The 27570-nt window shown below is 38.2% G+C and overlaps 4 protein-coding genes across 4 annotated transcripts; 3 read left to right on the forward strand and 1 right to left on the reverse strand.

Annotated features, from left to right (window-relative positions):
• The first annotated feature begins 10315 nt into the window (after window positions 1–10315).
• LOC108374867 (tectonin beta-propeller repeat-containing protein-like) lies at window positions 10316–16284 on the forward strand. Its single transcript, XM_017630902.1, is given in 10 exon segments — window positions 10316–10643; window positions 10937–11432; window positions 11836–12000; window positions 12262–14108; window positions 14174–14320; window positions 14390–14503; window positions 14566–14716; window positions 14718–15114; window positions 15295–15617; window positions 15671–16284. Coding segments are annotated over 9 exon segments (3672 nt in total). The 5' UTR covers window positions 10316–10643; window positions 10937–10943; the 3' UTR covers window positions 15710–16284.
• A 3126-nt stretch (window positions 16285–19410) lies between these two features.
• PDCD-5 (programmed cell death 5) lies at window positions 19411–20444 on the forward strand. The gene is made up of 3 exons (XM_017630904.1): window positions 19411–19602; window positions 19820–19940; window positions 20012–20444. Exons 1-3 carry the CDS (start codon window positions 19540–19542, stop codon window positions 20233–20235), a joined length of 408 nt encoding a protein of 135 aa, XP_017486393.1. The 5' UTR covers window positions 19411–19539; the 3' UTR covers window positions 20236–20444.
• Tmx3 (Thioredoxin-related transmembrane protein 3) lies at window positions 20364–22774 on the reverse strand. The gene is made up of 3 exons (XM_017630903.1): window positions 22470–22774; window positions 21530–22410; window positions 20364–21468 (listed from the first exon to the last, which is right to left on the reverse strand). The coding sequence occupies exons 1-3, from the start codon at window positions 22528–22530 to the stop codon at window positions 21082–21084; spliced, it is 1329 nt and encodes a 442-aa protein (XP_017486392.1). The 5' UTR covers window positions 22531–22774; the 3' UTR covers window positions 20364–21081.
• Window positions 22775–23285: 511 nt separating this feature from the next.
• l(3)72Dn (UTP4 small subunit processome component l(3)72Dn) lies at window positions 23286–27281 on the forward strand. The gene is made up of 4 exons (XM_017630905.1): window positions 23286–23525; window positions 23581–24454; window positions 24522–25559; window positions 26904–27281. Exons 1-4 carry the CDS (start codon window positions 23401–23403, stop codon window positions 27021–27023), a joined length of 2157 nt encoding a protein of 718 aa, XP_017486394.1. The 5' UTR covers window positions 23286–23400; the 3' UTR covers window positions 27024–27281.
• Window positions 27282–27570: the final 289 nt, after the last annotated feature.

Genomic DNA, 27570 nt, shown 5'->3' on the forward strand with positions numbered 1-27570 from the left:
AGATTACTTGTAGTATATCATTTTGCTCGCGCTGCTTCAACAGTCGCAATGGCCGAATGAGTAAAGAATTGTCGTGGCATTCGAGAGATCCAAGTTTCGAATCCTCGGTTAGCGAAACATTTTTTCAATAAATTTTTCTTTTTTAATTTAATTTACTTCTAATTTTTAGATTTTAGTGTTTTAAAAAGAAAGATATATGTGTTTTTTTTTTGTTTATCAATTTTTATGTGCTTATTTTATTTTTTTTTTAACAATTTTATCGAGCTTGAGGCCGTTTTTGATGAACATTTCTACGGAAAAAACAACAATTTACATTAAAAACGGCCTCAAGCTCAATAAAATTGTTGAATATAATTGTTATAAGGCCATAAATAACAAAAAATAAACTATTTTTTTAAGTTGATTTTTTTTTAATTTCGTCTAATTTTTAGAAAGTACTTTTCTTTTATTTTTGCTTTTAATTGCTTTTCTTTAAATTCTTAGATTTAATTGTTTTAAAAAAGATTTTATTTTTTTTTTCTTTTTTTTTCATACATGCGAACTTTCATTTTGTGATTCGATTACTTAATTTGATTTTCTTTTTATTTGTAGATTTTGTAGTTTTAAAATGTAAAATATTTCATTTATTTAAAATGAAAAATATTTTTTTAAACGTTTTTTATTGTTTTTTTTTTAGTTTATGTTATTTTTTTATTTAAATATGTTGTTTGGCCAGCATTGAATTGTCACTAATTAGTCGTACTGTATTTAGTACAAAACACTCAGCGTAATTAATAGTCAGTAAGCAACACTGTTCTTAGTATTAAGGCTATCTTGAATTTAAATAAATTAGTACTTGTTATTCATTCGTAGACCACAGCCAGCATCGCATCTCTTTTCAATTAGCGCATCGCCGCACCGTCGTTATTAAATACATAGGTAAAGTTGTAAACTCGTTGTCGGTTTTGCAGCAGCAACAAAAACTATTGTTGCTTTACATATGTATTTTTTAATTTCATATGATTGTATTTTTTTTTATTTTTTTTGTAATATTCTTTATTTATTATATTTTTACTTATTTTTTTTTTAATTTTTTTTCTTTTCTGGCAAATTTTTTTTTTTAATTTTTAGATTTTATATTTTTAAAGAAAGTAAACATTTTTTTATTTTATTTGCTTTATATATAAATCATTTCTATTGTGTAAACTAAACTGTTCCGCCACGTTAAACTGTTTCTTTTATTACTACGTTTACGACCGAAAAGAGCTTTTAGAATAAGTACCAGAATTGAAAACTGCCTTACGAAAAACTGTTGTCTTTCGTAAGTCTGTGGTGAGTTGAAAACCAGTAGCCAGAATTGCCTTGTTAGTATAATTTTATCAGCTCCGAAAACTAACAACCAAATTAATTTCAAGCTGACATCAAATACGTGCAAACATTTGCAAGTTAACATTCTGGCAGTCAAATTTCACACAGTAGCCCAACAAGTGTGATTGCTGTTACCTCTTTATTTTCGGTAATTTTGTTTACCTTCGTTTGCGATTCCACATCGATTACAAATAACCTTCATGAACGTCAAGNCCCCCCCCCCCTTCTCCCCCTGTTGGCAGCTAACAACGTGTTGATTATTGTACTGTTTTACATATAAAAAGGCGAGCAAAAAATTTATTGCTTACAAATGTTGGCTCATAGCGAAAGCGCAACTAAAAATGGGTTTTAATGAAGTGTTTGGCAATTTACAACTTTTTTATAACGAGTACGAATTTGTACTATGAGCTTTTGGATTTTACAATTTAGCAAGAAAAGTAAAATTTGTTAATGAGTGCATATTTTTGGCAGGAAACGGTCTTATTTATTAAAACCCTAATAAATTATTATTTTCAGACTAATAATTCTTAATGCATTTCAATCACGCGAAGTTTAAGATTAATGTCCTTGAACTTTAAGTAACAATTTTAAAGGCATTATAACAAAGAGAGAAATGATAGACTGTGGTATGTGCTAAAAATAAATTAGCAATTACGGTTAGCGTTATGAACTACACAGAGTCGCCCGTAATGGAAAGTACTTTTCTAAAAATAATAATAAAATTTTTGTGGCTATAATAAAAATTCAGCGCAGAAATACAACTCATTATTATGAAATTGGCAATACCATTGGAATTAACATAACCAATACTAACACCATTACCACTCCCATTACCATAGCCAATACCATTACTTTAATAATTGACATTATCATTTCCATCACCATTAACATTACCATTACGGTTTCCCCAACCAGTATCATTATCATTATACGAAAACGTGACAACTACTTTCAGGCTGGTTGGATCACATGGGTCCCGAACCGGCGGAAAAAAGGGAGGGCTTCTATTACTCAGCAAAGGAGCATGCAAAAATCAATTCAAGGGGCGCACTATGTAATCGGAGCCTTCAATAGAGTATCCCAGGATAAAACTCGACGCTCGGTCGGCATCCTAACCGAAAAGCATTACGCACTATCGCAGCTGTAATAATTTACATGCTAGTAGCCAAAGATCTATTTCGATCGGTTAGACGAGAAGAGAAGAAGTAATTGCGGGTCGAACGCAAACCTACCTATAAACAGGGTTGCCACTTTGGTTACACTTTGGTTGTTACAAAAATTGGTAGAAAAAATTCGGGTTGGTAAAAAAACTGTTTCTCATTTTGGTAGATTTTTGTTGAATTATTTTGTTTGAAAAAAAAATAAAATTTTTCGTGTATTCTACCTTATCGCATTAATTTTCGAGCGCTTTAAATATTTTAAATGATTATTTATTTATTAAAAGGAAAAAATGGGCAAAAAAATTAAATCAACGCAATTGTTAAATGCAAAAAAAAAAATACTACAAAAGACAGGCGGCAAAAAAATTAAAAAAAATCAATTTTTAACTGCACATTGTGCACTCAAATATTATGGGCTATAAAACTCCATGCCTTAAATTGTTATAAAAATTCAAAGTAAAAAGTTCAAAATTTAGACGAAAGTTTTTTGAATTTTTATAAATGTTGTATTTAGCTTGAATTCTTGATTTTTATGGGTTTGGTTAAAGCGCAAACAATGTTCTTATACAAAATAAAATAGCAAAAAATAATTTTACTTGAAAAACATTGTGAATATAAAAAAAAAAATCACCAAGCGTTTTTTGAGTCACTGTATTTGTCTATAATAACTCTAGTTGAAGTTTTTCAAATGAAGATGTTTCGTTGTTGCTTTTAGTTTCATCGCTTTTGGTTGAAGGTATAATTAGTTTAATTAAAAGTTCTTTAAAAACAATTTTAAGTAATTTTTTTAGTTAGTGGCAACAATGCCTACAAACAAACAATCGTGAACATTGTCCTTATTACGAACCGCGCTAAGACAGGATCGATAGAGCCCAGGAGCGGCAGGAGGTTTAGTTGAGGTTTAGGTAATATGAAGGTTTTCAGTTATGCTTTCGATGCTCCCTCCACGTAAAAAAAAAAAACACAAATACAAAATAAGACGAAACGAAAGAAATCGCCCACCGCTTATCTATGGAAATTTTTGCAATGCCCTGTACAGTACTGCCCCTTGTCACGTGGGCTTGAATAAAATATATGACATTTGCCACGCCGAACTAGGGCGGCATTTGGTGTTTTCTTGGTGTTTTTTTGGCATTAGCCCACCTTTATTTTAGCAAAATTACACGCTATTTGGAGGGAGTAAATAATTTGTAAGTAAAACCAAGAAGAACCTCTTTACTCTTGGTTATGCCAATTACTCGCTGCCGCCCATACTTATACTTCTTGTGGGCAATTTTTCTTGGCCTTTCCTAATGATCCAAAAAAAAAACGGTGAATTAATAAGTGTGGTAAACTTTTACAGCTACAAGTTGAATGGCCGTTTTCAAGGTAAACAATAACAACAACACAAATATACATAATCCATACTCGAAGTACACAATATTATTGGCAATGACGTTGGTAATGGTAAGTAACAGAGTGTTCTTTTTAGAGGTAGTTGTACATTTAAGTGGAAACAACAAAAACAACTGCACGAGTCATGCAAACGTAAAAGTGAAACAACATTATTTATGACATAAAAGTTTGGCTCCCCAAGAGCAAAGTGTAAAGTCACTTCATAACTTTTAGTACATATGTATGTATATATAGCCGAGCATACTTAAATACTACATCGTAGCACTTGACGCGGTAGGTAAGCTTTTGTGGGTTAAATGGCCTGCATCTATTTCTGTCTCTTTGACCAAACGGCTATTATGGGGCGCATTTTAATGACCTCGCTGTTGGTTCATTTAATGCTTTTGTTGCAAACAATTTAGCCGCCGGTTACTAAAGTTGCGTTTATTGATTGTTGTGGAAAAGTAGTTTTTTCCCTTACGAACTTGTTTACTCGTCATTTTGTTTGCATTAAATTGTCGGAAATGAAAACAAAATGCAATCGCAGCGGTAAAATGCTTTTGTTTTTAGTTGGAAAAGAAAAAGTTAAAAAACAAAAAACTTCGTACTTTTGTCAAATTTCTTAGGTCTGATAATAATTGCTTTGAAAAGAAGCCTAGCATGATTAATGAGAGAAGAGAGGTACCCATCTATATTGACTGAATGTCAGATAGAAAATGATTGAACTGGGCAGAGGTGAATTTGGCCCTCTGTTCTAAAGGATATTGCAAAAATACTACGGCCCAAAACAACATCGAAGCAGGGTTCGAAAAGCGTGGTGTAAGAAAAATGTTATCACTGTTCTAGATGCCAAAACTTAATTGTAAACTGAAAATTTAGTGCCGTTGTAGATAGACTTCCATTTGGTATAAAAGCGGATCACGAACACAAGAATCTTCTGGGCGGAAATTTCCAATTAAGAAAACGATTCAAGCTCGCCTGTTGTTGTTGTTGTAATACCACTAGTAAGCCTTCGGCTAGTTTATCAATCGTTTTTTTTTGTTTTTTTTTTTGTAAACGTGCCGTTATCTGCGTGGGTTTGAGGTGCCAAGAGAGGAGGAGTTTGATGTCGTGATGGGAACCTTCAAAATCCGGACAGGTGTTAGGTATATCCGGGTTAAGTCTGGATAAGTAAAACTGTCTCGCGATAGCAGAAGCTCTTCATCTGCGATGGTTGATGGTTGAACTATAATTACGACAGTCACGGCTCGAGAGTAGTATGCGAAGGAGGTAATAGACACTCTATGAATGTCGTTGTGTACTAAAAGTGTCCCACGCAGTGAAAATGGACGTCTATGTAGCTCAGGAAGATCAAAAACAAAATTACCGAAATGTATCACTCCGAAGCTAAGCAGAGAGGGAGCTCCACAGAATCGTATAAAATACTCTGAGAGATCTGGAACACCCTTCACCCATTTAAAACTAGTGCTTTGTTTGGAATGACTAAGGAAAATTAATATAAAATTCCCGCATATCTGTAAATGACATTAGTCAAAACGATCGGGATGCCTATCAACAGATTCTACTGTAGCTGCAAAGAGCCGGGTAGGAAGGAGCCAAACACAAACACTTTCTTTAAGAATGCCCGCCTCTTGTAAGAGTGAGAAGCCGACTCATTGAATCAAAGAAAATACCAGTATCAGTACCTGTTGCTGAATGCCGTAGATCTGCGAATGGTATGGCCCAACATATGGATGCCTGGGTGCTAGAATATTGAGGGTACTTTTAAAGCTGACGAATTGGCAAAGAAAGGTACGACATATGGGGCTATATAATAACTGTAATGGGATACGAAAGAACAATTCGATGTGAAGGCGATTGCCTATCGCACCGCATTTCGCTTTCTTATTGCATTACAGCGTAGTCCCCAGACTTAATTAAAGTGACCGCATTTTTCGTTTTTTCATCTTTGTGCAATGCAAGAAACACTCCACGCCACGAAGGCTATCAAATCCCGACAAAGCAAGGACTAATTCCACACTATTGGAACCACGGCCTAAATTACAAAAAATTGCATGTGGAAACAACGCCTACAAGCGTTAATAATGCCAAGCTTGGCACCGAAGTTAAGTTTATTGTACGGCAATTAAACGGTTTTCTAAAATAGTAGCAGCAAATTACTTGACGAAAGAATTAAAAAAATTTAAATTTAAAATTTGAAAGTGTGACAAACAAAGTGTACAAATGTACATAGTTATTTAGAAACACACTCACTCACAGGGAGGCATTCTCAGTTTCTCAACTTTTGTTTGAAAATGCCACAAAACTACAAGAAATTCAAGTGCAATCAGGAAAGAACCAACGTAGTACGTATTGTCCTAAAATAGGTTAGAATTGTGGTCGGCATGTTTTATACTGTTTGTATGTAGTATGTTTGTCAGCTTATTTTGAACACAACTACCAGCTATAATGACCAGTGAAGTGAAAGTGAAGGTCAGTAGGAGAACAAGAAACCTGAGTACAACATGTGGCACCAAGATGGCGTTACAATCAACCAAACAATCGCAAATGGTTCAGCGCTTCCAAATAACAAACGTTCCGTGCGTCAAGTTTTTCTATAGCCGTTAGCTGTCGTACCGTAAAAGCTAAAGCAAGTGGCCAATATGCTTGCATATTCATGAATGTATGTATGTACATTAGGGTGCATCACTCTTCGTACAAAAAAAAAATATCGATAATTTTTTTCAATCGGAAATATCTATTTATAATGGCTGCGTTTCTTTATACATTCCGGATAATCCCATTTCACAGCCGGAATAAACAGAATGCGTTTGAAATATACGTTGACATATCATCAGGAACGTTCTAAAGAATAAGTAAACAAAAAAGTTTATTCCAAACGTTCAGAGTGAATAAAGAAATGCAGCCAATATTTTAAGACTTCCGGCAAAATATTTTGGAAAAATATTAAGACTTACGTGAGCTAGAATTATTTGAAATTACCTGTAAAAGTCGAGCTTTTATACATAAAAAAAATTGTTTTTTAGAATATTTTTTTTTTTAAATCAACTCAGATTTTAGAAGAGTTTGAGCTGAAAACGTCTTCTTAAAAATATGTACAAATTTTATAAAATCAAAATAATGCGATTTTTGAAGGTACATATTTTCAAATCTGTCTAGCTCACTCGAATCCTGATATTTTTCCGAAATATTTTTTTGGAGGAAATCTCAACAAGTAATAAATTTTATGATTCCATTGGAAAATCCGCAATTATTTTTTTTGTGATGCAGCCTAATGTACATTTGTTGAAATGTACAAATATATGTATGTATGTAGGTGACGAATAAGTGGTTGCTCTGCCGGCTTATCTTGCCATCAGTTGTCACAACTGTTTACTTGAAGTATCCTTTTGTTGCGTTGTCGTTGCTTTTGAAAATTAATTCGGCCAGTTTTTCTTTCTCACTTTGGTTTTTAGGAGGGGATTGAAGATTGTTCATATATGTATGTATGTATGTAGATGTAAATTATTTCACACCTGAACTGATACATATTTATTACCTTACATACGAGTTGGCTGAACCCCGACGATAAGGATATAGCACTAATCAGTGCCGGATTAAGAATGTGGGCCCTGAGCCCGCTATACATATGGGGGCACCGTTTTGAGTTAATAATTACATACAATTAATTGGGGGAAAAAATATATAGTTTAATTTTAAAAGTCTCGTTAATTATTGACCTTTTACCAAATATTTTCTTTCTGAAATTCTCGCCTGAATTCTTTGTAGTTGCCGCTCATGTTGCATGCAGTATTAAACGACTGACACCGGCATTCCCATTTATGAACAGATATGGAATAGTGCGATTATTCTGTCTTTTTGATCCGGCTTATTATTTCTGCCTGTACTTTCTTACCCCTCAAAGTTATTATTTCCTCGCAGGTTGTTGAGGATAAATAATTCACGTGCCCGCGTCCCTTATTTCCGTATTCTTTGCTATGTCCAAGGGTCTTTTTGAGCTATTAGTTCCAGGATCCCACGGAGATTTCCATTATTGGATGAGTCGAGAATCTCACCAGAGCCAGAAGAAGCTAGGTACCGCAAAATGTATTGATGGTGCTGACAAATCTTCTTAATACCCAGTGATCTTTTCTGTAATCTCTGAAAAATTATTTTTTTGCTCTTTCGTCATCAAATGTGGGGTCTGTCAGTCATTGTTCTTTGACTTAACTCAAAGCGAATTTCTATAACTACGTTCGTGCAGTAATCGGGACAGCATTGGTGGGGCCACATCGAATCATTCGCTAAATAAAAAAGTTTCCAATTAAAAGGTGACAAGGATCTAATTGGTCGGAGGGTTTGGAACCCGCCACGTAAAAGTCCCTAGAGATATATGCAGGCAGGCCGATGAAGCGGTAGCGCATGATGAGGCCCTTTTACCATTTATCAATTGGGGAATCCATTGGAGGAATCATGCTCTAGCGGCGGTATGCTGCTGTGCAATGAGCTGGAATTTATTCAGGGATGGATTAATGTAGAGCCCCTGTGTGGATTTTAAGCCGTAGCTTACTACCATATCAAAAATTACTCCGAAAGCGGAGTGGGAGCGATACTTAAAGCACCGTGTAATAGCCAAGCTGGTTTAGCGTTGACCATGGCCGGAAATGCCAGCGAATTATCACTTCACTATGTTCAGCGAAGAGAGATTTGAGAACTGCATACCCAATTAAGAACGAGCGAATTACTTTTAAATACAAGTGCGTATATGTGTTCGCAGCACTTTGTTTGTGCGGGAAGTGCATAAGTCGCTTAAACATGGCCTAAATGAAAGAGGAAACCCCCTGGAGTCAACGGCTGAGTATTCAAAGCCTTCAGCAAAGAGCTGGTCTAAATTTGGCATCTCCGCTTAACTATTTAATAATAGCCGGCATCGACTCACCACTTCTCGCTCGCTCGCGTTTCGTTCGTTTCGCCACTCGCTAACTGTTGGCGAATCGATGGCGGCTAATGATGTGCAGAGTGACGTTGGCCACAATCCAAAACCGATAGGCACAGCACCTTTCATATTGGAAAGCACGTCTTCCCGTCGTTCAAGCCTAACCAGGATTTAGACCTCAAGCGTCATACGTGACACCAAATTTAAATCAGCATTTGTCACACAAATAAAATAACTCACAGTTTTATGATGAATCTGAATTGCAGGGCGGATGGTTCTCTTATGTGATAAGCTTTTTTATATGTCAGAGGGTTGCCAACCCAGGTGACCTTGGTTGATTCCTGGCCAACCCGCATTACCGTCGTTTCGCCAATGATTCTTCTATTTCCCCAATCACCTTGCACTTTCGGCCATCTTCCTCATCTGCGGGAGGTACGTTGTAGTCAAGGAAGGCAGAAGGCTGTACTGTGCCCAGAATGATAGAATACAAGATTGCGCCGTCCTGGCAGCGAAGACATTTCTCAAGGAAAAGTAAAGTAAGCTGATCAGGAAGATAAAAGAAACTATCAAAACCGTAAATTTTCTTAATATTCAACTTTTCGATAAGAAACTTGGTTTCATTGTGTTAAATTGTAAATATATACGACTTATAAAAAGAACTAATTTTTTGAAATTATAAGTGAATTTCAGTGCATAGCGAAATTATCAGTACCTCTTACGGCGCCACCTCTGCTTCCTGCGTCGTAGTACATCGCTTTCCAAAGCAATGAACAGGAATAGTTCGTCTTTAACTGGCCGAACGTGGTCACTGCTGCTTAAACTTTTTCAGCAGACCATTGTAACGGACTGATTAATCAACATAAGTGCAAAAATGATGAGAGCTTGGATGGAAAATTTGAACGCTTTCATATACCATAAAACTTATGTACATTTATAATAAAAATAAAAAAAAACTTATAAAAATCATTAAAAGAAGCATATTTCAGCTGATAGTATGTGTAATCGGAAATTTAATTATCGATATATCCGATCCGATGCCATTACTATTTTTAAATGCAACACTGCAAATTATTCGTTTCCTCTTTTAACACTTTCGGAATGGTGATGCCGTATCGCAAGATTGTTTTTCATTTTCTTGGAGGATTTTAATAGGATACTAGCCGAAACCGAAAGTTATTTTGTTTCGTATGAACAACAAAGACTAATAATTTGAATGAAATTTCGCTTTTCCATAAACTTATAGGAATGGTGAACTTGCAGAATAGTATACTAAAATTTTATGGATTACGAAATAGCATACCCAAATTTTTTTTTGATATTCTGATTGAAGAAACGTTTGATATTTTAGTGCCCACATTTTCGAATGTAGAGAATTTTTATAACTCTTCTTGAAGATTTGAATACGAATATCTGTGTCAATGCAATAAATTTAGAGTTTTGGAGAAGATTGTTACTGTTTTAAGGTATTTTTCTAATCTACTGCATGGCATCACTCGGATCGGAAAATGTAAACAAATCTCCATCAGCTGATAATTGATAATACGGCAGCAGACACAAAGGAGTCGGTAATTGTTATTGCAAATTTTTTTGCAGGACGAGCAAGGAGTGGTGAAAGTGAATCACGCCTTTGTGTGGACGCAAAAAAAGTGAAAAGCCATAAAGTAAAACATTTGTACAAAATAATTAATTATTTACAAATACATATGTGCATATTTGGCTTAACTGAGTTCAAAAATGCGAAAGTAGAAGAATCAATCGCTGCCAAACAACGTTTAGCAAAAAATTCCTCGAACTAGGTATATTTAATTGGGGAAACTATTTAAAAAAACTGAATGAATAAAAAAGAGGTTAGTGCCAGAAAACATCTCTTTCTAAAGTATTTTAATCGATTTTTATGTGTAAATTTGGTTTGCATAACTCTTGTTTCAGTTACATATTAGAATTATTGCAATGTCTATAACAATGCTGCATCGATTTTGTACAAAAATGAAAAACGCTTCACTGAACTAGCGTTAAGCAATTGCATACATTTAAGCACTCCTAACAAATGTTATCATTATCAATATGCGTTTTTATAACTACATAAAAAACTAACGTAATTTGTATGACACCATTGTTCCATTGTATGTTCTTCCAATAGTTGCAGCATGCCTAGCTCATTGTTATTTGCCACCAATAGTGAAGGCCGCGTGTATACACTGTCAACCAATTCTTCCTCTTGGCGAGAGTTCCCATACTTGGGTTTAGAGTTCAAAAAAATTGCTGCTGTGCCACATTTTGTTTGGGCCATTGGTGGTGATCGTCAAGTCTATGTGTATGTATTTGGCTTAGATGTGCCCATACGCGTCAAAGAAGAGTCGTACGAGAATGAACGCTGGTTACCGATTGAAGGATTTTCGAAAAAGTTGTTGCCTACCGATCGCTATAAGTTCTCCTCAGCTGATGGCAGTGTGGAACGCAACATTGATAAGGTAAGGTTGCCATCAATGGCGTGGCAATGGGATGGAGATTGGCATTTAGATCTTGATATGGACGGTCAGCAGTTAGCGGAAGATGGTTGGATGTATGCGTTAGATTTTCCCGCTACATACTCGGCGAAGAATTCATGGAACTCGTATGTACGGCGTAGAAAATGGGTGAGTTATTAATACGATTATTTAAATTGAAACAAATTGTATTTTATTAGGTACTTATTAAAAAAAACTATTCTCGCAGGTACGTTTTCGCCGCTATAGTGCGCTGAACAGCTGGTGTGCCGTAGCGCCACTACATAAAGACCCTNAACATTGATAAGGTAAGGTTGCCATCAATGGCGTGGCAATGGGATGGAGACTGGCATTTAGATCTTGATATGGACGGTCAGCAGTTGGCGGAAGACGGTTGGATGTATGCGTTAGATTTTCCCGCTACATACTCGGCGAAAAATTCATGGAACTCGTATGTACGGCGTAGAAAATGGGTGAGTTCTTAATACGATTATTTAAATTGAAACAAATTGTATATTATTAGGTACTTATTAAAAAAAAACTATTCTCGCAGGTACGTTTTCGCCGCTATAGTGCGCTGAACAGCTGGTGTGCCGTAGCGCCACTACATAAAGACCCCACACAAGAGCCTTTTATTGATGTTTCTGTTGGGGGCACAAATGTACCAAATGCACCATTGGGTACTATGATCGTGTGGGCTATCACTGCACACGGAAGGGTATGATTTACGTAATTTGTTCACTTACTATGCTAGTAAAACTAGTTTTTATTTTTANCAGCTGGTGTGCCGTAGCGCCACTACATAAAGACCCCACACAAGAGCCTTTTATTGATGTTTCTGTTGGGGGCACAAATGTACCAAATGCACCATTGGGTACTATGATCGTGTGGGCTATCACTGCACACGGAAGGGTATGATTTTATTAATTTGTTCACTTACTTTGCTAGTAAAACTAGTTTTTATTTTTCCATCCTTCAGGCAATGTTTCGCACCGGCGTAAGCACTTCTGCACCAGAAGGTCTTCGCTGGAATGCAATTAACACTCCTCCCGGCTGTGAGTTGGCACAAATAAGTGTTGGTCCGACTGGTCTTGTCTGGGCGGTGCTATATAATGGACGCGCTATTGTACGTACTGGAGTAACGCGCGAAAATCTCTCGGGTGAAGCGTGGCTAGATGTCAAGCCTCCAATTAGTAGCAATGATTCGTCGAGCCCACTCAAAATCAGCCAAGTCTCAGTGGGTACCGATACTGTTTGGTGTGTGACCAATGATAGCCATGTATGGTTCCGACGCGGTGTCAAAGGTGAAGCCGCTGGTATTAGCGAGGACGCTGCCATTGGCAGTGGTTGGGTAGAGATGATTGTGAACATATCGTCGATATCTGTAGCACCTAATGATCAAGTTTTCGCTGTCGGTTCATCGGATCGTGCACTATACTTTCGCTCAGGCGTGTCCACTTCTGATCCGACTGGCAAGCAATGGCGGCAAATTCAGTGCCCTATGCAGATAAGTCGCACGTCTAGCTCCATGTCGATTGTGTCACGACGCAGTGGCAGTGGCTCAACACCCGGTTCAAAGCATCAGAGTTTCTCAAATTTGTATAGCAAGGATAAGGAAAAAGGTGTTGTAGAGACATGTGCACCCATTGAAAATGTGTCCGCCAGCCCTGCTTCCACGAATAGCAGCGCAACGGGTGCAGCAGCAGCGCAGGCGCGGCTCAAAAGCGACATCTGGAAATATTCCGCTGATTCACCGCCCAACATCGGTAGTTTGAATTTAAATGAGCGCCATAAGAAACGCACTTCTGCGATGCGAGAACATGCAGCACACGCATCCAGTGCGCCCGCGACCGAGGTCGTAACTGAAATCGCAGGCAAGCACTTCGAAACTCAGCTAAAGAATCCGCGCGCCTGGTCACCAGTGCGTAGCGTTGGCTCCATAGTCGGCACAGAGGCACATCCGGAGAGTGATTCTGCCGTGTTCGAATCAGACTCAACACACCATGGCTCCGATGCATATCTGGGTGAGGATGAAGATCATGCTGGTTCGCAATTTTGGACCGAATGCGAGGTTATGTGGAGTTGCGTTGCAGCTGGTGGCGTAAGCGTTGATCCAGCAAACGCACCCAATTGGTTTAACGAGCAAGCATCTAGCAACGGCAGAGTAGATGTAGATGCAACATGGCGAAAAGATATTATTGGCAAGTTACAAAAACAAAAGGAGAAACTAAAAAAATTGAATCACGTAGAAAAATACGAAAAGGCAATCGAGCTGAGCTCATGGATTAAATCAGCGGAGGCACGTTATCAACGGCCCGGTGGAGAATTCGAAGATTGTTTAATCGAATTAGAATGGGTGAGTGGTGCAACGGGCAGTGCCGGTGCAGCAGATGCCAGCACAACTATCGCAGACTCCGATTCCGGTACATTTACTGTGCTCAATCCAGATGGTGTTACTACAAAAATTCAGTTTTCACTGTCAGCTATCACATGTGTGCAGTGCTGTAGCGAGCCGTCTTCACCGCGTATCGCGCTGCACGCACCACGTTTGCCAATCAATTGTTCACCAATAAAATTGCAATTCTCCAGTGATGCCGAAATGGAGGATTGGCTATCTCATCTCAGTTCTGTTTGTTGTCAAATAAATGAAGTGTTGGGCAAGCCTGCGAACAATTCCATTTGGATCACCAGTGACCTAGGCGAAGTATTCGTTTTCGATCCACTCAATATGAAGGCAAATCAGTTGGACAAAGAACGCAATTGTTATGTTGAGAAGTTCGATGTGAATACAATGGAAACACCTTACTACAACACACTATATAATGGGTCGGTAAAAAAAAAAATACTTATATGTTTAATGCTTTGTTTATAATATATGTTTAATGTTACAGAATGCCTATTGGTACAGAACTGGAGGTGTCTGGTTGTGTTTACGACGATGCAGATCAAATACGCTTTGATTTACAGTGCCATCCAAATATAAAAACACATCCCAGGGTGGAAAAATTCCGTGTCATTGCGATGCATATTAATCCAAGGTAAATAAAGTGAATGTACAAACTTTCTTATTTTCTTGTAGATGATGTTATATCAATTTTCATACCCAGATTCAATGAGAATACCATAGTTCTGAATAGCATGTGTGACTCAGAATGGCTTAATGAAATACGTAATGATAAAGTGGTATTCGCACCTGGTGCGACTTTCACGCTCCGCATCAAGTAAGCGAATTATTCCGTTGCCCTTTAGAATGCCTTTAACTATATTCTTTCTTCTAACGCAGAGCTTTGGAACACCATTATCAATTGCATGTGAATAGCATGCACTTCGCCGACTACAAGTACCGCACAGATCCTGCCGCCGTGACTTGTCTTTACGTTAGCGGACGTGTAAAACTATTTAATATTGTCTATCGTTGTCCCTCGCTGATCNCCAGCAACCTATCATGCTCACAAAAAAATCACCGATTGTGTGCGCAGACGACGTTGGCTAAAGAAATGCCGACTGACTAGTAGCGGTCCATGGCAGGAGCTTAGTCACTCGAAAATATTAGATGCCTCGTTACAAGTGCTTGGTGGTGATGCCGATAGCGCTAATAGTTTAAGCGATTGGGAGGATTTGCCCGTCTGCGCTTGGGCAGTGGCATCGAATGGGGATGTATTGATACGGCATGGTGTTACGCAACAAAATGCGCGAGGTGATAGTTGGGAACACATACCAAGTGAACAGCCGTTGATTGCAATTAGCGTGGGGCCAACGGGACAAGTATGGACTGTTGGACGAAATGGCATGATATATTTTCGTTATGGCATTACTAGACACAATCCATTGGGTGAGTTACGTTTATATTCATTGTTTCCATAATAAATGGAAAATTCCCCGCACATAAGCAACGGAAGAATTCCGCACTTACTAGTTCTGAAACTTGTGCAATTATTTATTTAATTATACCTTTCACTGGTGCTTATATAAATGTATCCAAGCAGTAGTTATATCATTTCAATCAACACAGGTGAAGCTTGGCAAATGGTGGAAACTCCTCCTGGCACAACATTCCGCACGGTATCTGTGGGGCACGCTGGTATTTGGGCTTTAGACAACCACAATCGCTTGGCTGTGCGCAAAGAAATAACTAAAACATTCCCAGAGGGTTCACATTGGCAGTTCTTGCCGAATATGCCAAATATTCCTCCACATACTGAGACGCATATCGGTTTCAAATCGGTCTCTGTAGGCACGGAAGTTTGGGCGATTGCACAAAATGGCATCGTTTGTAAACGTTGTGGTATAACCAAGGAGAATCCAGCAGGTGCCGGTTGGAATTTGGGCATACCGGTATGCAATTTAACAATTTCCTAAACAATTTACTTCAAAATTTTGTTTTTCAGGGTCAATGGCAGCATATTTCATTGGAAAGCTTTTCATAATACCTAGCCTAAAACCTATTTGAATTATCTCCAAAGATGCAGTATTCCATAATTTTCCATTTTAATAGAAGTATTTTACTTTTAAGCAGCACCACATTCTTGCTTTATTAGCTAAAAGTATGATTCACTTAGCTTATTTTTATTAAAAACATTCTATTATATCATTCCACGGCAGCGTTATCTGTTTATTTAAGGCTGCGATATTTTTAAGTTGTAATAGTACCTTTTTTATTTAAATCATAAGACTCAAAAGAATTTTACTCCATTCATATTACGGAAGTTCGGTCAATGCTAATTAAAATTTAAAAACTCAAAACGTCTTTTTATAAGCCTTACAAGCCCGTACATACTTTCTGTGAACGCATTCCAGTAAAATCTGCCTTCTTCGTAACCATTTTCCTTGGCAATTATATTTAGGTAAAATACGCCTCCGAGTTATATGAATGTTTCTACTTATCAAACCTAAGAAAATGCACTTGCATGACTTAGTTATATTAATAATGATATTTCAAGTTTACATAAATGAAATAAGTATCACAATATCCAGCCCATATTTCGTATCGCCCTCTTCATCATTGTCAATGGCCAGTTAATTTTTCCCAGACAGATATAGCATTTTTTAATAAAAAACTTAATTTAAGAACAAAAAACTTAAAAATTTTGAAACTCCTACCTTTCTTCCGGGTCTAATGTGGTCTTTCGAGTTTCTTCTGTTGCACCCTCTTCTGTCATTTTAGAAGTTGTTTCTTTAGCTCTCGCCGAAGTAGCTTTTATATTTTGTTGAACAGATTATTATTTCACTATGATTTTCTTGAAAAGTTGTGTAGTCTTCTACAGATTCGTCTTTTGTCGTGTTTGTTCCTTTTGTTGTCGTCTATATTATTTTATTGAAGAATTGTCGTTTCTTCTTCTACAGTTTCCCATGTTGTCGTTGGTGTTTCGTCTCCATCGTCGTATTATTTTATTGAAGAATTGTCGTTCCGCCCCTACCGTCATTTTAGTTGCTCTTTCATCTCTTGAGGTCCGAGTCTCCCGAGGCAGACGAAGCTCTGTCTCGTCCACGTCTGATGGTTGTGTTCCCAGAGGGGTATTCACAGGTCGAGGGTCAATATAACTGGAAACTGACTGACTCTCTGTGAATGCCGTTCAAGGCCTCTCGGTGAGCCTCTGGATTTCGTCCGTCAGTTCATATAGATACCTTCTGACGTGCCGTGGCGAGGGTTCTTCCGCAAGCAGATGTCTGTTCGGGTGCACACGAAGATACCCTACTAGGAATTTCTTGCAGAGCATTGTGTTATGCTCCTTAATCGGGAGCATATGGGCCTCGTCTTGCAGGTGATGTTGCGGCGACATCAGAAGGCATCCTGTCGCTGTCCTGAGTACCATGTTTTGGCAGGTCTGCAGCTTCATCCACTGCGTCCTACTAGTCCCCCGCGTCCACACAGGCGCTGCATAGTTCAGAACCGGCCGGCTAATTGCCTTGTACATTGCCAACAACGATCCTTTGTATTTGCCCCAGGTTCTGCCGGCAAGCGACTTGAGGATCTTGTTGCGGCTTTGTACTTTATTGACAATTGAGGTTGTATGCGCCGAGAAGGAGAGCAGAATGTCGAAGGTAAGTCCGACCTCCTTCGTCCAAGTAGTGATAGGCGTTGCTGAGGATTTTGTAGGGGAGAGGGTTAGGCTCCTTGCAGTGAAGAAGCGAGAAGGTCGGAGAGATAACCGTTTACTTTCGAGCGCAAGTCATCAATTCCATTCCCAGACACCATTATCGAGCAATCGTCAGCATAAGAGTCTATAGAGACTCCCTCTGGTGGCTGAGGGAGCTTAGAAATGTAAAAGTTGAATAGTAGTGCGGAAAAGACACCACCCTGAGGAACCCCCTTTTTTATTTTACTAGGTTTGCTCGATTTGTCTCTAAAGATTACTGACGAGTACCGACCACTCAGATAATTCGCCGACCACCGTTTGGGTTCCTGAGGCCTCTATATCTTTTAATAGCGTTGAGTGGCTGACAGTGTCGAAGGTCTTGGACAAGTCCAACGCTACTAGAATAGTTCTCTCACAGCAGTGGTTTCGGTTAAGGCCACGAGTTATTCCCCGGTTTAAGCGGTGGGACCACCCTCCCCCATTTTCCAGATATCTGGAATGATGGGAGTGGTTGAGGACCTTGGTTAGATAGTCCGCTCCCGCAGGGCCCAAATTTTTCAGCATCAGCGTACAAATTCCGTCGGGTCCAATGGCTTTGGAGGCTTTCGGCTTCCCGATGGCTCGCCGCTGGTGAAAACAAGAGGCGCACTTGGTGTTGGCAGTTTGTGGAGCCTTCTGGTCACTCGACGTTTGGCTTTGTCCGCCGGAGGATGCAGTATGAACTGTCGGCTAAAATAGCTCGCTCATCGCTCCAAAGAGTGGTCACCAAAAGATATTTCAACTACGTCGTTACGGTTCCTCGGGTTGGACAATGACCTCATGGTTGACCAATGCTTGCTCACACCAGAGGCGAAGTTTCAGGTCTTCAGAGGCTCTTCCCACTTCTTCCGCTTATGTACGTTCACTAATTGCCGAATCTCAGAGTTGAGATCCCTGATACGGGGATTTCTGGGATCGGCCGGACGGGGTTCTGAAATGCATCTTGCTGGAATAAAGCGGGCTGCAGCAGCAATGACAACCCTGCGGAATTTACGCTCATCTACGTGAACGTCGGTTGGTGTGGGTAGGGCAGTGAAGGTGCTTTCAGTAACATCCGTGAAGCCTCCCGAGTCAGCTTTGGAGAAGTTGACATAGGTTTGGTGATCCGCGGAAGCAAAGTTAGCAGGTTTATACATCGATTGACTATGGGCAGATGGTCTGATGCTTAAGACAGCATGACAGCTGACAATTTTTAGGTCTGGCGAGCTGCAGCAGCTGCTCATAATCCTGGTGGGAGAGTCGTCGTTCATTGTCCAGAATGTCGAATCGTCTATCTGCTGAGTCAAGTATGTTCCCCTACGATTATATTAATATTCCATACCGCCCCATGAAGGCCGTTTTCTCCTCGATCTTGTTAAAATGTAAAATCTTCCTGTGCCTAGGGAGACTTATTGGAATGTGGGGTGTCAGTGAGGCGTATTTCCTGCCCGCCATTTGCTGTACGTGCTACTGAACAGGCTATTGCCCTATAGTGGTGGTGGGCGGCGTCGCAGTTGGCACTTGCGACCGAGCAACACAGCATGGACCGTCATAGTCCCTGGGTCGTTCCGGTTACGTAGATCCGACTGCCGTAGGAACGCGCTATTTTTGGTCGTCAAGTCCGAAAGAAATATTGCGCCTCATTCATTAAGAGTGAGCTTAAGCTCAGAAAATTAAGTCGGAGCATTAGCTTACTTTTAATAAATCAGGCGCAATATTTCTTTCGGACTTTACGACCAAAAATAGCGCGTTCCTACGGCAGTCGGATCTACGTAACCGGAACGACCCAGATTTATATCTGGCCAAGGACTGTCACTCCAGCAACACTCCCCAAAACCTCTTGGGAGAATCTGTATGTTGTTACATCAACAACAGCAACCAAAAGTAGATACGAAAACGCAATTTACTAGGCGAAATCTTCCATAGTCTAAAGACTGTTTGCTAAATAGCACTTCACAATTTTGCTGCAAAAGAATACCTCTACTGTTTCAGTCCCAAATCGTACCAGAATAGTGTCAACCAATTATAAATGAGTGGCATCACTGCATTAATGTCAAAAGTGACTAACCCAATCGGAGCATTTTCCATCAGTTTTCTAGTGTGGTTATTTTTGCCATTTTTCTACGATTTAAAAACAAAGAAATATCTATTAAAGAATTATAATGGCAGACAATGATTTGGATGCTTTACGAGCTGAGCGTTTGGCGCAATTACAGCAGCAATATGTAAGTATTGATCTTTGCAAACGATTAGCGGTAGTCCAAACAGGTGCCGGTTATTGGTAACGGGTTGGTGGGACAAAGTATAAGCGAATACCAAAAATAGAATAGGGGACCGGTAGTTACCGTAATTAAAACCCTAAATCCTCTCCTGAACTCTAGTAAAGAGTTATCAAAAGCGGAAAATAAATTGCAATTACTTAAAATAGTTTTTCGCTTGTAGGGTGGCAGCGGTGGCAACAATGCAGAAAAGCAACAAGCACAACAGGAGCAGATGCGTCAGCAGGAGGAAATGAAGCACTCTATACTCTCGCAAGTGCTAGACCAGCAGGCACGCGCACGACGTGAGTACATATTGCAAGCATAATATTCGCATATATTTAACCTAGAATCGGTATTCCTTTTCTATTCACAGTGAATACACTAAAAATAAGCAAACCTGAAAAGGCACAAATGTTCGAAAATATGGTCATACGTATGGCACAAATGGGTCAAGTTCGTGGTAAACTTGATGATACCCAATTTAAAAGTATTCTCGAAAGTATAAACGCTCAAATGCCACAGAGTAAATCAACTGTTAAATATGATCGAAGACGTGCCGCCATTGACTCAGACGATGATGATGATTATGGTTGCTGATTGCCGTATGCTCTCGAGGGCTACATATGTATGACAGTGGCTTAAAATCTAATCAATGCAACATTGTAGATAAACGTATTTATTCACTTAAGAATTAAATGTTGCATTCTCTTATTTACGATTATTTGCCCCTCGCAGAAAATTATGATGTTATAAGTTAAAGCAGCTTTCAATATAGCCGCGTGGCCATTCACTATTTTTTTTGCCAGCGCAAATGATTGCAAATTTTTAGTATCGTTGCAGATCATTATGCAAAACTAAGTTTTATTTTTAATGCTAGAAATACTGCATAAATATTAAAAACAGGAATCATTAATAAATGTGCAAATGAAAGTTTTCATACCACAATAAATCACCATCCTTTAATAATGCAGGTTTTTAGATCAAGAGTTTCTAGAACTGCGTAATTGGACCAAACGATCTGCCAAAGACCAAATCTAGAATCGGTACAATTTTTTCGACTTAATATCTGAGATGCTTCCATGTATTATTAAAAACCTTAATATCGCAGACTTCAGTAAAGAAATAAGCGATTTAGTTTTTCTCAATATTTTATTATCGAACGCTTTATTTTTGGTCAAATACGCATTGCAAGATGTTGGAATGTAAAATATATTGCAATTTTTTATTCCTATCAAACATTCGCTTCTATAAAACTAATAAAAATAATAACATATTTTTGTGTTTAGTTTGTTTCTTACATGTACACAAGAATATAAAACAAATTTACATGGCACCTATAAATTAAACTACAAACCAATTTAAGTAGACTAGAAAATATAAATTAATTCAAATGAATGTTCTAATTAAATGCTCTAAAAAGCGGAAGCTTTTTTTACGTAAAGTTTACTCTGTCTTCTCGTGATCATCTTCTTCGTCTGAGGCCACGAAGCAATCTCCACAAAATATGGAATATAAAATGAGTGACAAAAATCCAAATGGCAATCCAAATATGACAGTAGTAAGTACAGGATTGCCCTGCCACATGTCACGCAATCCCTTCTTAGCTTCGAAAAATGCGCGTCGTAGTCGTACAAAGTAAGTGTCGCCACCTAGTGGTGTAGCGCTTTCATTATGAATCGACTCTAGGAAGATGTGAAGTGCTTGCGGTGTAATTTTTAGAGGTTCATCGTCTGGTATGTAATGATGTTGGGTTGTAGAGTTGATCACGATTACATGAGGAGTAGGCAATGTATCCAATATAATAGAGTGTGCTATACCAGGTTCGCCAATCTAAAAATTATATTTAGAATTAATAAGGAGGTATAGTTTGTATGAATTTGTACGCACTTACCCATCCAAATTGAAATTTATCATGATATCTATCGCGATGCTTACGAATAACTGCTTCAACCATGTCACGGAATTCTAGTTCATGTGTAGCTACTTGGTTTAGTTTGTCCTCCTCTACTACGGCTACAACAAGATACTTCTTCGTAAGCATTAACTGATTTATATTGAAGCGCGTGATTTTCGGAAAAGTTGTAAATCTCTCAACATTCACCCAATGATGAACCGTTTCATTAATTTCGGTGCCCTCCATGGTGTCTACGACATGTGCATGTGGATATACATAATGTTGCTCATCTTTGTAAACCAGCAGCGCTGGTAAATGCTCAAAATCGAAATGTTGTGATGCAATATCCGGCGAGGTTGCATAGAAAAATCCATATTCTTGATAATTCTCTGCAGCGGCATTATACGATTCCCACAAAATACCTTCTTGTTGGCCAACGAAAATAAAGAATATAGTGTGAGAACCCTTAAGCATATCAACACTTTCCGGGCGTGTAACTAGCTGTACGGGAGGGCCACTCATACGCAGTGCATAATCCACCAATTCTTCCTTAGTGCGATCACCATTATACACATACTTTGCGCTGCCTTTGATGAACATAATCGTTGGGTAGGCACGAATTTTCATCTCACGTGCCACATTGGTGAAACGAGTACAGTCAACTTTGCCTACGCGTATATTCAGTCCATGCAATTCTTGCGCTACTTGTCCGAAAATAGGTTCTGTGCGTTTGCAGTAACCACACCATGGTGCATAAAACATCACTAGCCATTGTCCTTGGTTGTACACTTCCAAGAAACGATCGCTCAGTTCAAGAACTCGCGCAGCTTCTGCGTGGGCTGCATGGGTAAGTGGTGTGGCGAATATGGCTAGCAACACTGGAAATAAATATGCATGAGGAGGGATGTATAGTCGATTTATAGAGAGTTACACTTACTAAAAAGCGGCTTCCATAATGAAGTACTATTTATTCGGTTGCTCGAATTAAAGTATAGCATTGCAGCAGCTTGCAAATTTCCGCTATTAAATAATTAAGCAATTCCCTAAATGTTTTTGCTTTTTAAACACTTTTACCGTCTCATCTTTTTTAACTCCAATTGGATGTTGCTTTAATTAAATTATAATCGAAAGTACTTTAGAACTTATTAATTTAATTAGTATTCTGTGTGAATTAGGAAATATCTGCGAAAAATTTTGCCAAAATACTATGAGATATACAAAACGAAAATTACTGTGAGTGTCAAAAGTATTCTGACATAACGCCTGTTGCAGTAACATTTGCGAACGTACTCGGTTCTTTGCTTTCCATCAGGAAAATGTAGCACCAAACAAAGATTTCATGTCTCGGCAGAACACTTTTAACTTTTTATTATTGTTTAAATATAACTTAAACATTTAAGGGATAAATAGGGTTAAAAAGTAAATCCCAAAGCGCTTTGATTCAATTTCATATACAGGTCTATAACTGAATTTAGCGTAGTCAGATTTTCTGAAAAATCCACGAATATGCTATTTGTGAATAAAAAATAGCTAAGAACGTTACGTATACTTAGATTACACACGTTCACAAATGGATATTTTGATTCAGTGATAGCTGTTTCGTAGATTTCTCGAAAAATTGGACTACGTTAAATTCTGTGATAACCACCTACAACAAAAAAAACCCGGATATTTTTGCATGTAACTAAAGTTAACCAGCACATACTGCAACTCTGCGCATTTTACTGCTGTCACTTTCCCAGTGCGTTTCATTTCGGCCGTTCCGCAACTTGATTCGCACGTGTTGACATTTGTTTATTATCAATAGAACCGCACTTTTTTTACCAATCACACATTTAAAATCCGTGATAAAATCGTTAAAAATTAAAATGAATAGTAAAAAAGTTGAAGTTGGGAGTACTAGAACTCATAATGTCCGTTTTTACAATCTCTCGCCGCGCTCCATACAAAGCATGGCTTATAATAAGCTCTTTCACAAACTAGCTATTACGCGGTAAGGATAACCACATTTTACCAACAAATAAATCATTTAACTCCTATTTAATTAGAAATGATGGCTCTATCGAAATATGGGATATGCAATATTCCGCCTATTTGGAAAAAGTTATACCCAAGTCTCCTGGGAACTCCGTTGAGGGCATGGCATGGGCTGGTGAGCGTTTCTTTTCCGTCGGTCTTACTGGCGAATTGGTTGAATGGGACTTGCATTTGCTCAAACCAAGGCGCAAGCAATTTGTCACAGGCAATGCCATTTGGTGCATTGATATAAACTCAACTGGCACAGAATTGGTTGTCGGCACTGAAGAAGGATATATCAATATATTTGAAATAGACAATGATCAGATGCAGTATAAGAACCTATTTGATAAGCAAGAGGGACGCGTATTATGCTGCAAATTTGACCGTACAGGGGAATTCCTCGTGACAGGCTCCTTAGGTGCTATACGAATATGGGATGTTAAGAGTGGTCATGCGCTGCATAAAATGACTGTTGCACGGGCGGAAAGAAAGAAGGAGGTGATAGTGTGGTCACTTCAAGTGCTAAGTGATTTCACTATCGTTTCGGGCGATTCTCGTGGACAGGTAACAGTATGGGATGGCAAAATGGCGACACAGCTAGAATCACATCAAGTGCTTAAAGCGGATGTGCTAACGGTTGCTATAAATGAAGAAGAGAATATGTTAATGTGCTCAGGAATCGAGCCAATTATCAGAATCTATGCTAAAACAAAAATCAAGCGTGAAGACACGGAATACAATTGTTGGGTTAAATATCTGCAACGTAGTGTGCACGACAACGATGTGAAGGCATTGATATGTGCTGGTGATCGTATATATTCCGGCGGTATGGACGGATATTTAGGTATATCTTCAGCCAGCAAACGTGTCTCTACAATAGCTAAATATGGTCCATTCTTAAAAGTGAGTGTCGCCTGTAAAGTGTGTGTATTTATTAAAATTTTGTTTATTGAATTTTTAATTTTTATAGAACCCGTGTGTTGTTGTATCACCCAACAACCGTCTATTACTACTTCGTTATACAAACTATTTAGAGATATGGCGTCTGGGCTCTACAGATGGGAGACCACAATTTGAGGGATCTGCCGATGATGAGCAGGATAACAAACCAAAGCACAAAAATAAAGCACCAGAGCGTAGACTATTTGCCTTGAATTCAGCGCCTGAAAAATTGTTAGAATTCAAAAGCACACATGAGGAGCCGATAGTTTGCGCGACAATTTCACCCGACAGTCAGTGGTTGTGCTATTCAACACAAAAGCATATACGACTATTCCGTTTCGTGCCAGCCGTGGCCGGCAAAAATGATACCCAACTTGCGCGCATTAAAGGGCTGCCCGAACAGTTTACCATTGCCTCCCATCTAACATTTACTAGCGACTCTAGGCGCCTATTCCTCGTGCAACCCAATACCCATCAAATACATGTATTTTCTGTGGTCAACAATGGTAGTACTGACTTAGATTTTGTAGAAAGTATTGAAACCAGCAAACACATAAAGGACGTTATTAATCTATTGGCTGTGTCAGAGTGCGGTACATACGTAGTAGCGACAGGTACTGATCATACTATTGGTGTGTGGCGCATATTCCAAGGGAAACACTACAAACACCATCTCAATATGCCACGCTACTCGGCTATTACCACTGCGTTGGCGATACATGCGAAAGAACCACGTCTTGTTGCAGCATTTTCCGATGGTAAAATTATTGAATATGACTTGGAAGAAATGTGCTTCACCTGTTCGGAGCAGGAATATTTCGTGGATAACGCAGAAACGCATTGTGTCTCAAATGTGTTAGTAGATAAGCGCAATCCCAACCACATTATACTACACAATGATGCGTATTTATATGTGTTGGAAAAAACGACAAGTAAGGAAGGAGAGAACGGGCAAGATGAGGATGCCGGAGAAACACCGAAAAAGAAGGCTGGGAAAAAGTTCAAGCGTGTAAATAGTGACAACAAAGTCAGTGGTCTGCGTTTAAAGTTCAAGAAATCCTTCGAGGTAAGTTCTGCTTGTAATTTGGTTTCTTCATTTCTTCTATTATATATACAATACGCGAAGGGATTTTTTGTCCAGGTCATCAGATCTGCACCATCCGTTCAATTCTCAAAAAAGGTGTTAAATTAAAGTGCTTGGGCTGTAGATGTGCAATAAGGTTAATTTTTTCGAAAAGAGTTGCCACCTCCTAAATAATTACATTCAAGTTATTTAATAATAAATGCCTTCAGATCCGCACCATTCGTGCGATTTTCAAAAGTGAGGTGTTAAATTAAAGGGCTTGGGTTGTAGATGTGCAATAAGGTTTTATTTTTTCGAAAAGAGTTGCCACCAGTTAAGAAATTAGGCTCAAATTATTTAAAAGGTTAAATCAATTGTTGCAATATGGATATCAACCGAAATGGTTTTGAAAAGGCTTTATATCTTAAATACGTGTAGGAGGGTTGCCACATCAAAAATGTAATTCAATTTTAATAAAAGGAATTTGGTAAGTGAATAAGGTATCACCATATCGGTGTCAGACAAAAGAGGTTTAAGGAGGTAGTAGTTTGGAAGGTTGCCACATATTTGAGAAATCCAATTAAATTATTTTATACCAAAGTTACATGAAATATAAAACATGTATGTCAAATGAAAGAGTTTTATGAAATATTTAATTGGACAATTTGAACTTTTTTTTGAATTGAACATTTTTGATGTTCAAGGTTGCCACAGTTTAAAAGTGTAAACTAAAATTATTTTATAAATTAAATGAATTACTAAGCGATAGTTATCAATGAAAATGGGTTTAAAATCCTTTATTTCAGACCTATATTCGGGGTTGCCACCCAAATATAGTTTTTAAGAGGGTTGCCGCCAGACGATAAAAAGAGTTTAGTTTGAAAATACTTTTATAGGTTTTGCCACCTGTTTGAAAAGTCGAAGCTACATAAGTGCAATATCGAAATATTAGTGTTAAACGAAAGAGATTTAAGAAAACTTTAGGCTGATAATATTTCTAATTAGGGTTGCGATCATCACATCTGCATTGGTATTTCGAATTTCCAAAATGAAAAGTCAAATTAAAGAACTCGGATTCTGCATAGATGTGCAATAACGTTTTATTTTTTGAAGCTAGAAATTTTTAGCGGTACAGGGAGATTTGAAATTTGATGAAATAAAAACCGACACCATGCGAGACCTCTAACCACTCAGAAACGGTTGGGATGAATCATTAAGAATATTTTTTCAGGGTTTTGAATAGGGTTTCATCTGTTTATAAAGTTAAATTCGATTTTGGCGTTTTAACGCTATGCGAGTTTACTTGTAAAATTTATTTTCATAACTTTTATATGTATGTAATTGCAGCATTTAATATCACTCTGGTGGCTTAGCACGGACGAGCTAGTTGCAGTTGGTGTGAACCCTATCACGTTGATAGAACAACTGCCGGACGTATTCAAACAAAAGAAATTCGGCACATCTTAATGTATTATATATATATATATATATAAAAGCAAAAAGTATACATTCATATTGTAGAAAATGTGCTTTGTTTTATAAATTATGTATTACTAAGGTTTATAGTTAAATTAAAATAAGTGTATCAGTGATGTCATGTTTATAAATACTAGCTCAAAAAATACCTTTTGATAGCGAAGGCATTTAAATAATGGAGATTGTAAAAAGCTAATGGTAGTGTTATTATTTATATACTTGATGTCAAAAATACATATATGTAAACAAGTTTTACGAAAGCTAACTTTTATAATGATTTTTATAAAAAGTACATATATGCTTTGTAGAAGCAATTTTGTAATTGCTCGTAAGTTATATACATACATATAGATCAGACATGTACACGTGAGCCTCACGAAGCCACCCGGCTTTTACGTACAAGTTATGAGTGCGAAGCCACCGAACATCTGCGACGCTATCAACCAGCCAGTTTCCGTTTGTACACACATACTGAGTCAAAAATGTTGCGCATGTATTGATAGCTCTGTCATCGCTGTGCATCACTGTTATAGATAGA

Source organism: Rhagoletis zephyria, unplaced genomic scaffold, assembly GCF_001687245.7.
Source record: "Rhagoletis zephyria isolate East Lansing unplaced genomic scaffold, Rhagoletis_zephyria_1.1 Rzeph_scaffold_08214, whole genome shotgun sequence".
Classification (NCBI taxonomy): Eukaryota; Metazoa; Arthropoda; class Insecta; order Diptera; family Tephritidae; genus Rhagoletis; species Rhagoletis zephyria.

Bases quoted from the DNA above. Each gene is read 5' to 3' on its own strand.
- PDCD-5 (XM_017630904.1), top strand. From the start codon at position 19,540: ATGGCAGACAATGATTTGGATGCTTTACGAGCTGAGCGTTTGGCGCAA. The intron at 19,603-19,819 runs GTAAGTATTGAT...TTTCGCTTGTAG, and splicing joins CGCAATTACAGCAGCAATAT to GGTGGCAGCGGTGGCAACAA. The intron at 19,941-20,011 runs GTGAGTACATAT...TTCTATTCACAG, and splicing joins CCAGCAGGCACGCGCACGAC to TGAATACACTAAAAATAAGC.
- Tmx3 (XM_017630903.1), bottom strand. From the start codon at position 22,530: ATGCTATACTTTAATTCGAGCAACCGAATAAATAGTACTTCATTATGG. The intron at 22,411-22,469 runs GTAAGTGTAACT...ATTTATTTCCAG, and splicing joins ATTATGGAAGCCGCTTTTTA to TGTTGCTAGCCATATTCGCC. The intron at 21,469-21,529 runs GTAAGTGCGTAC...TATAATTTTTAG, and splicing joins ATAAATTTCAATTTGGATGG to ATTGGCGAACCTGGTATAGC.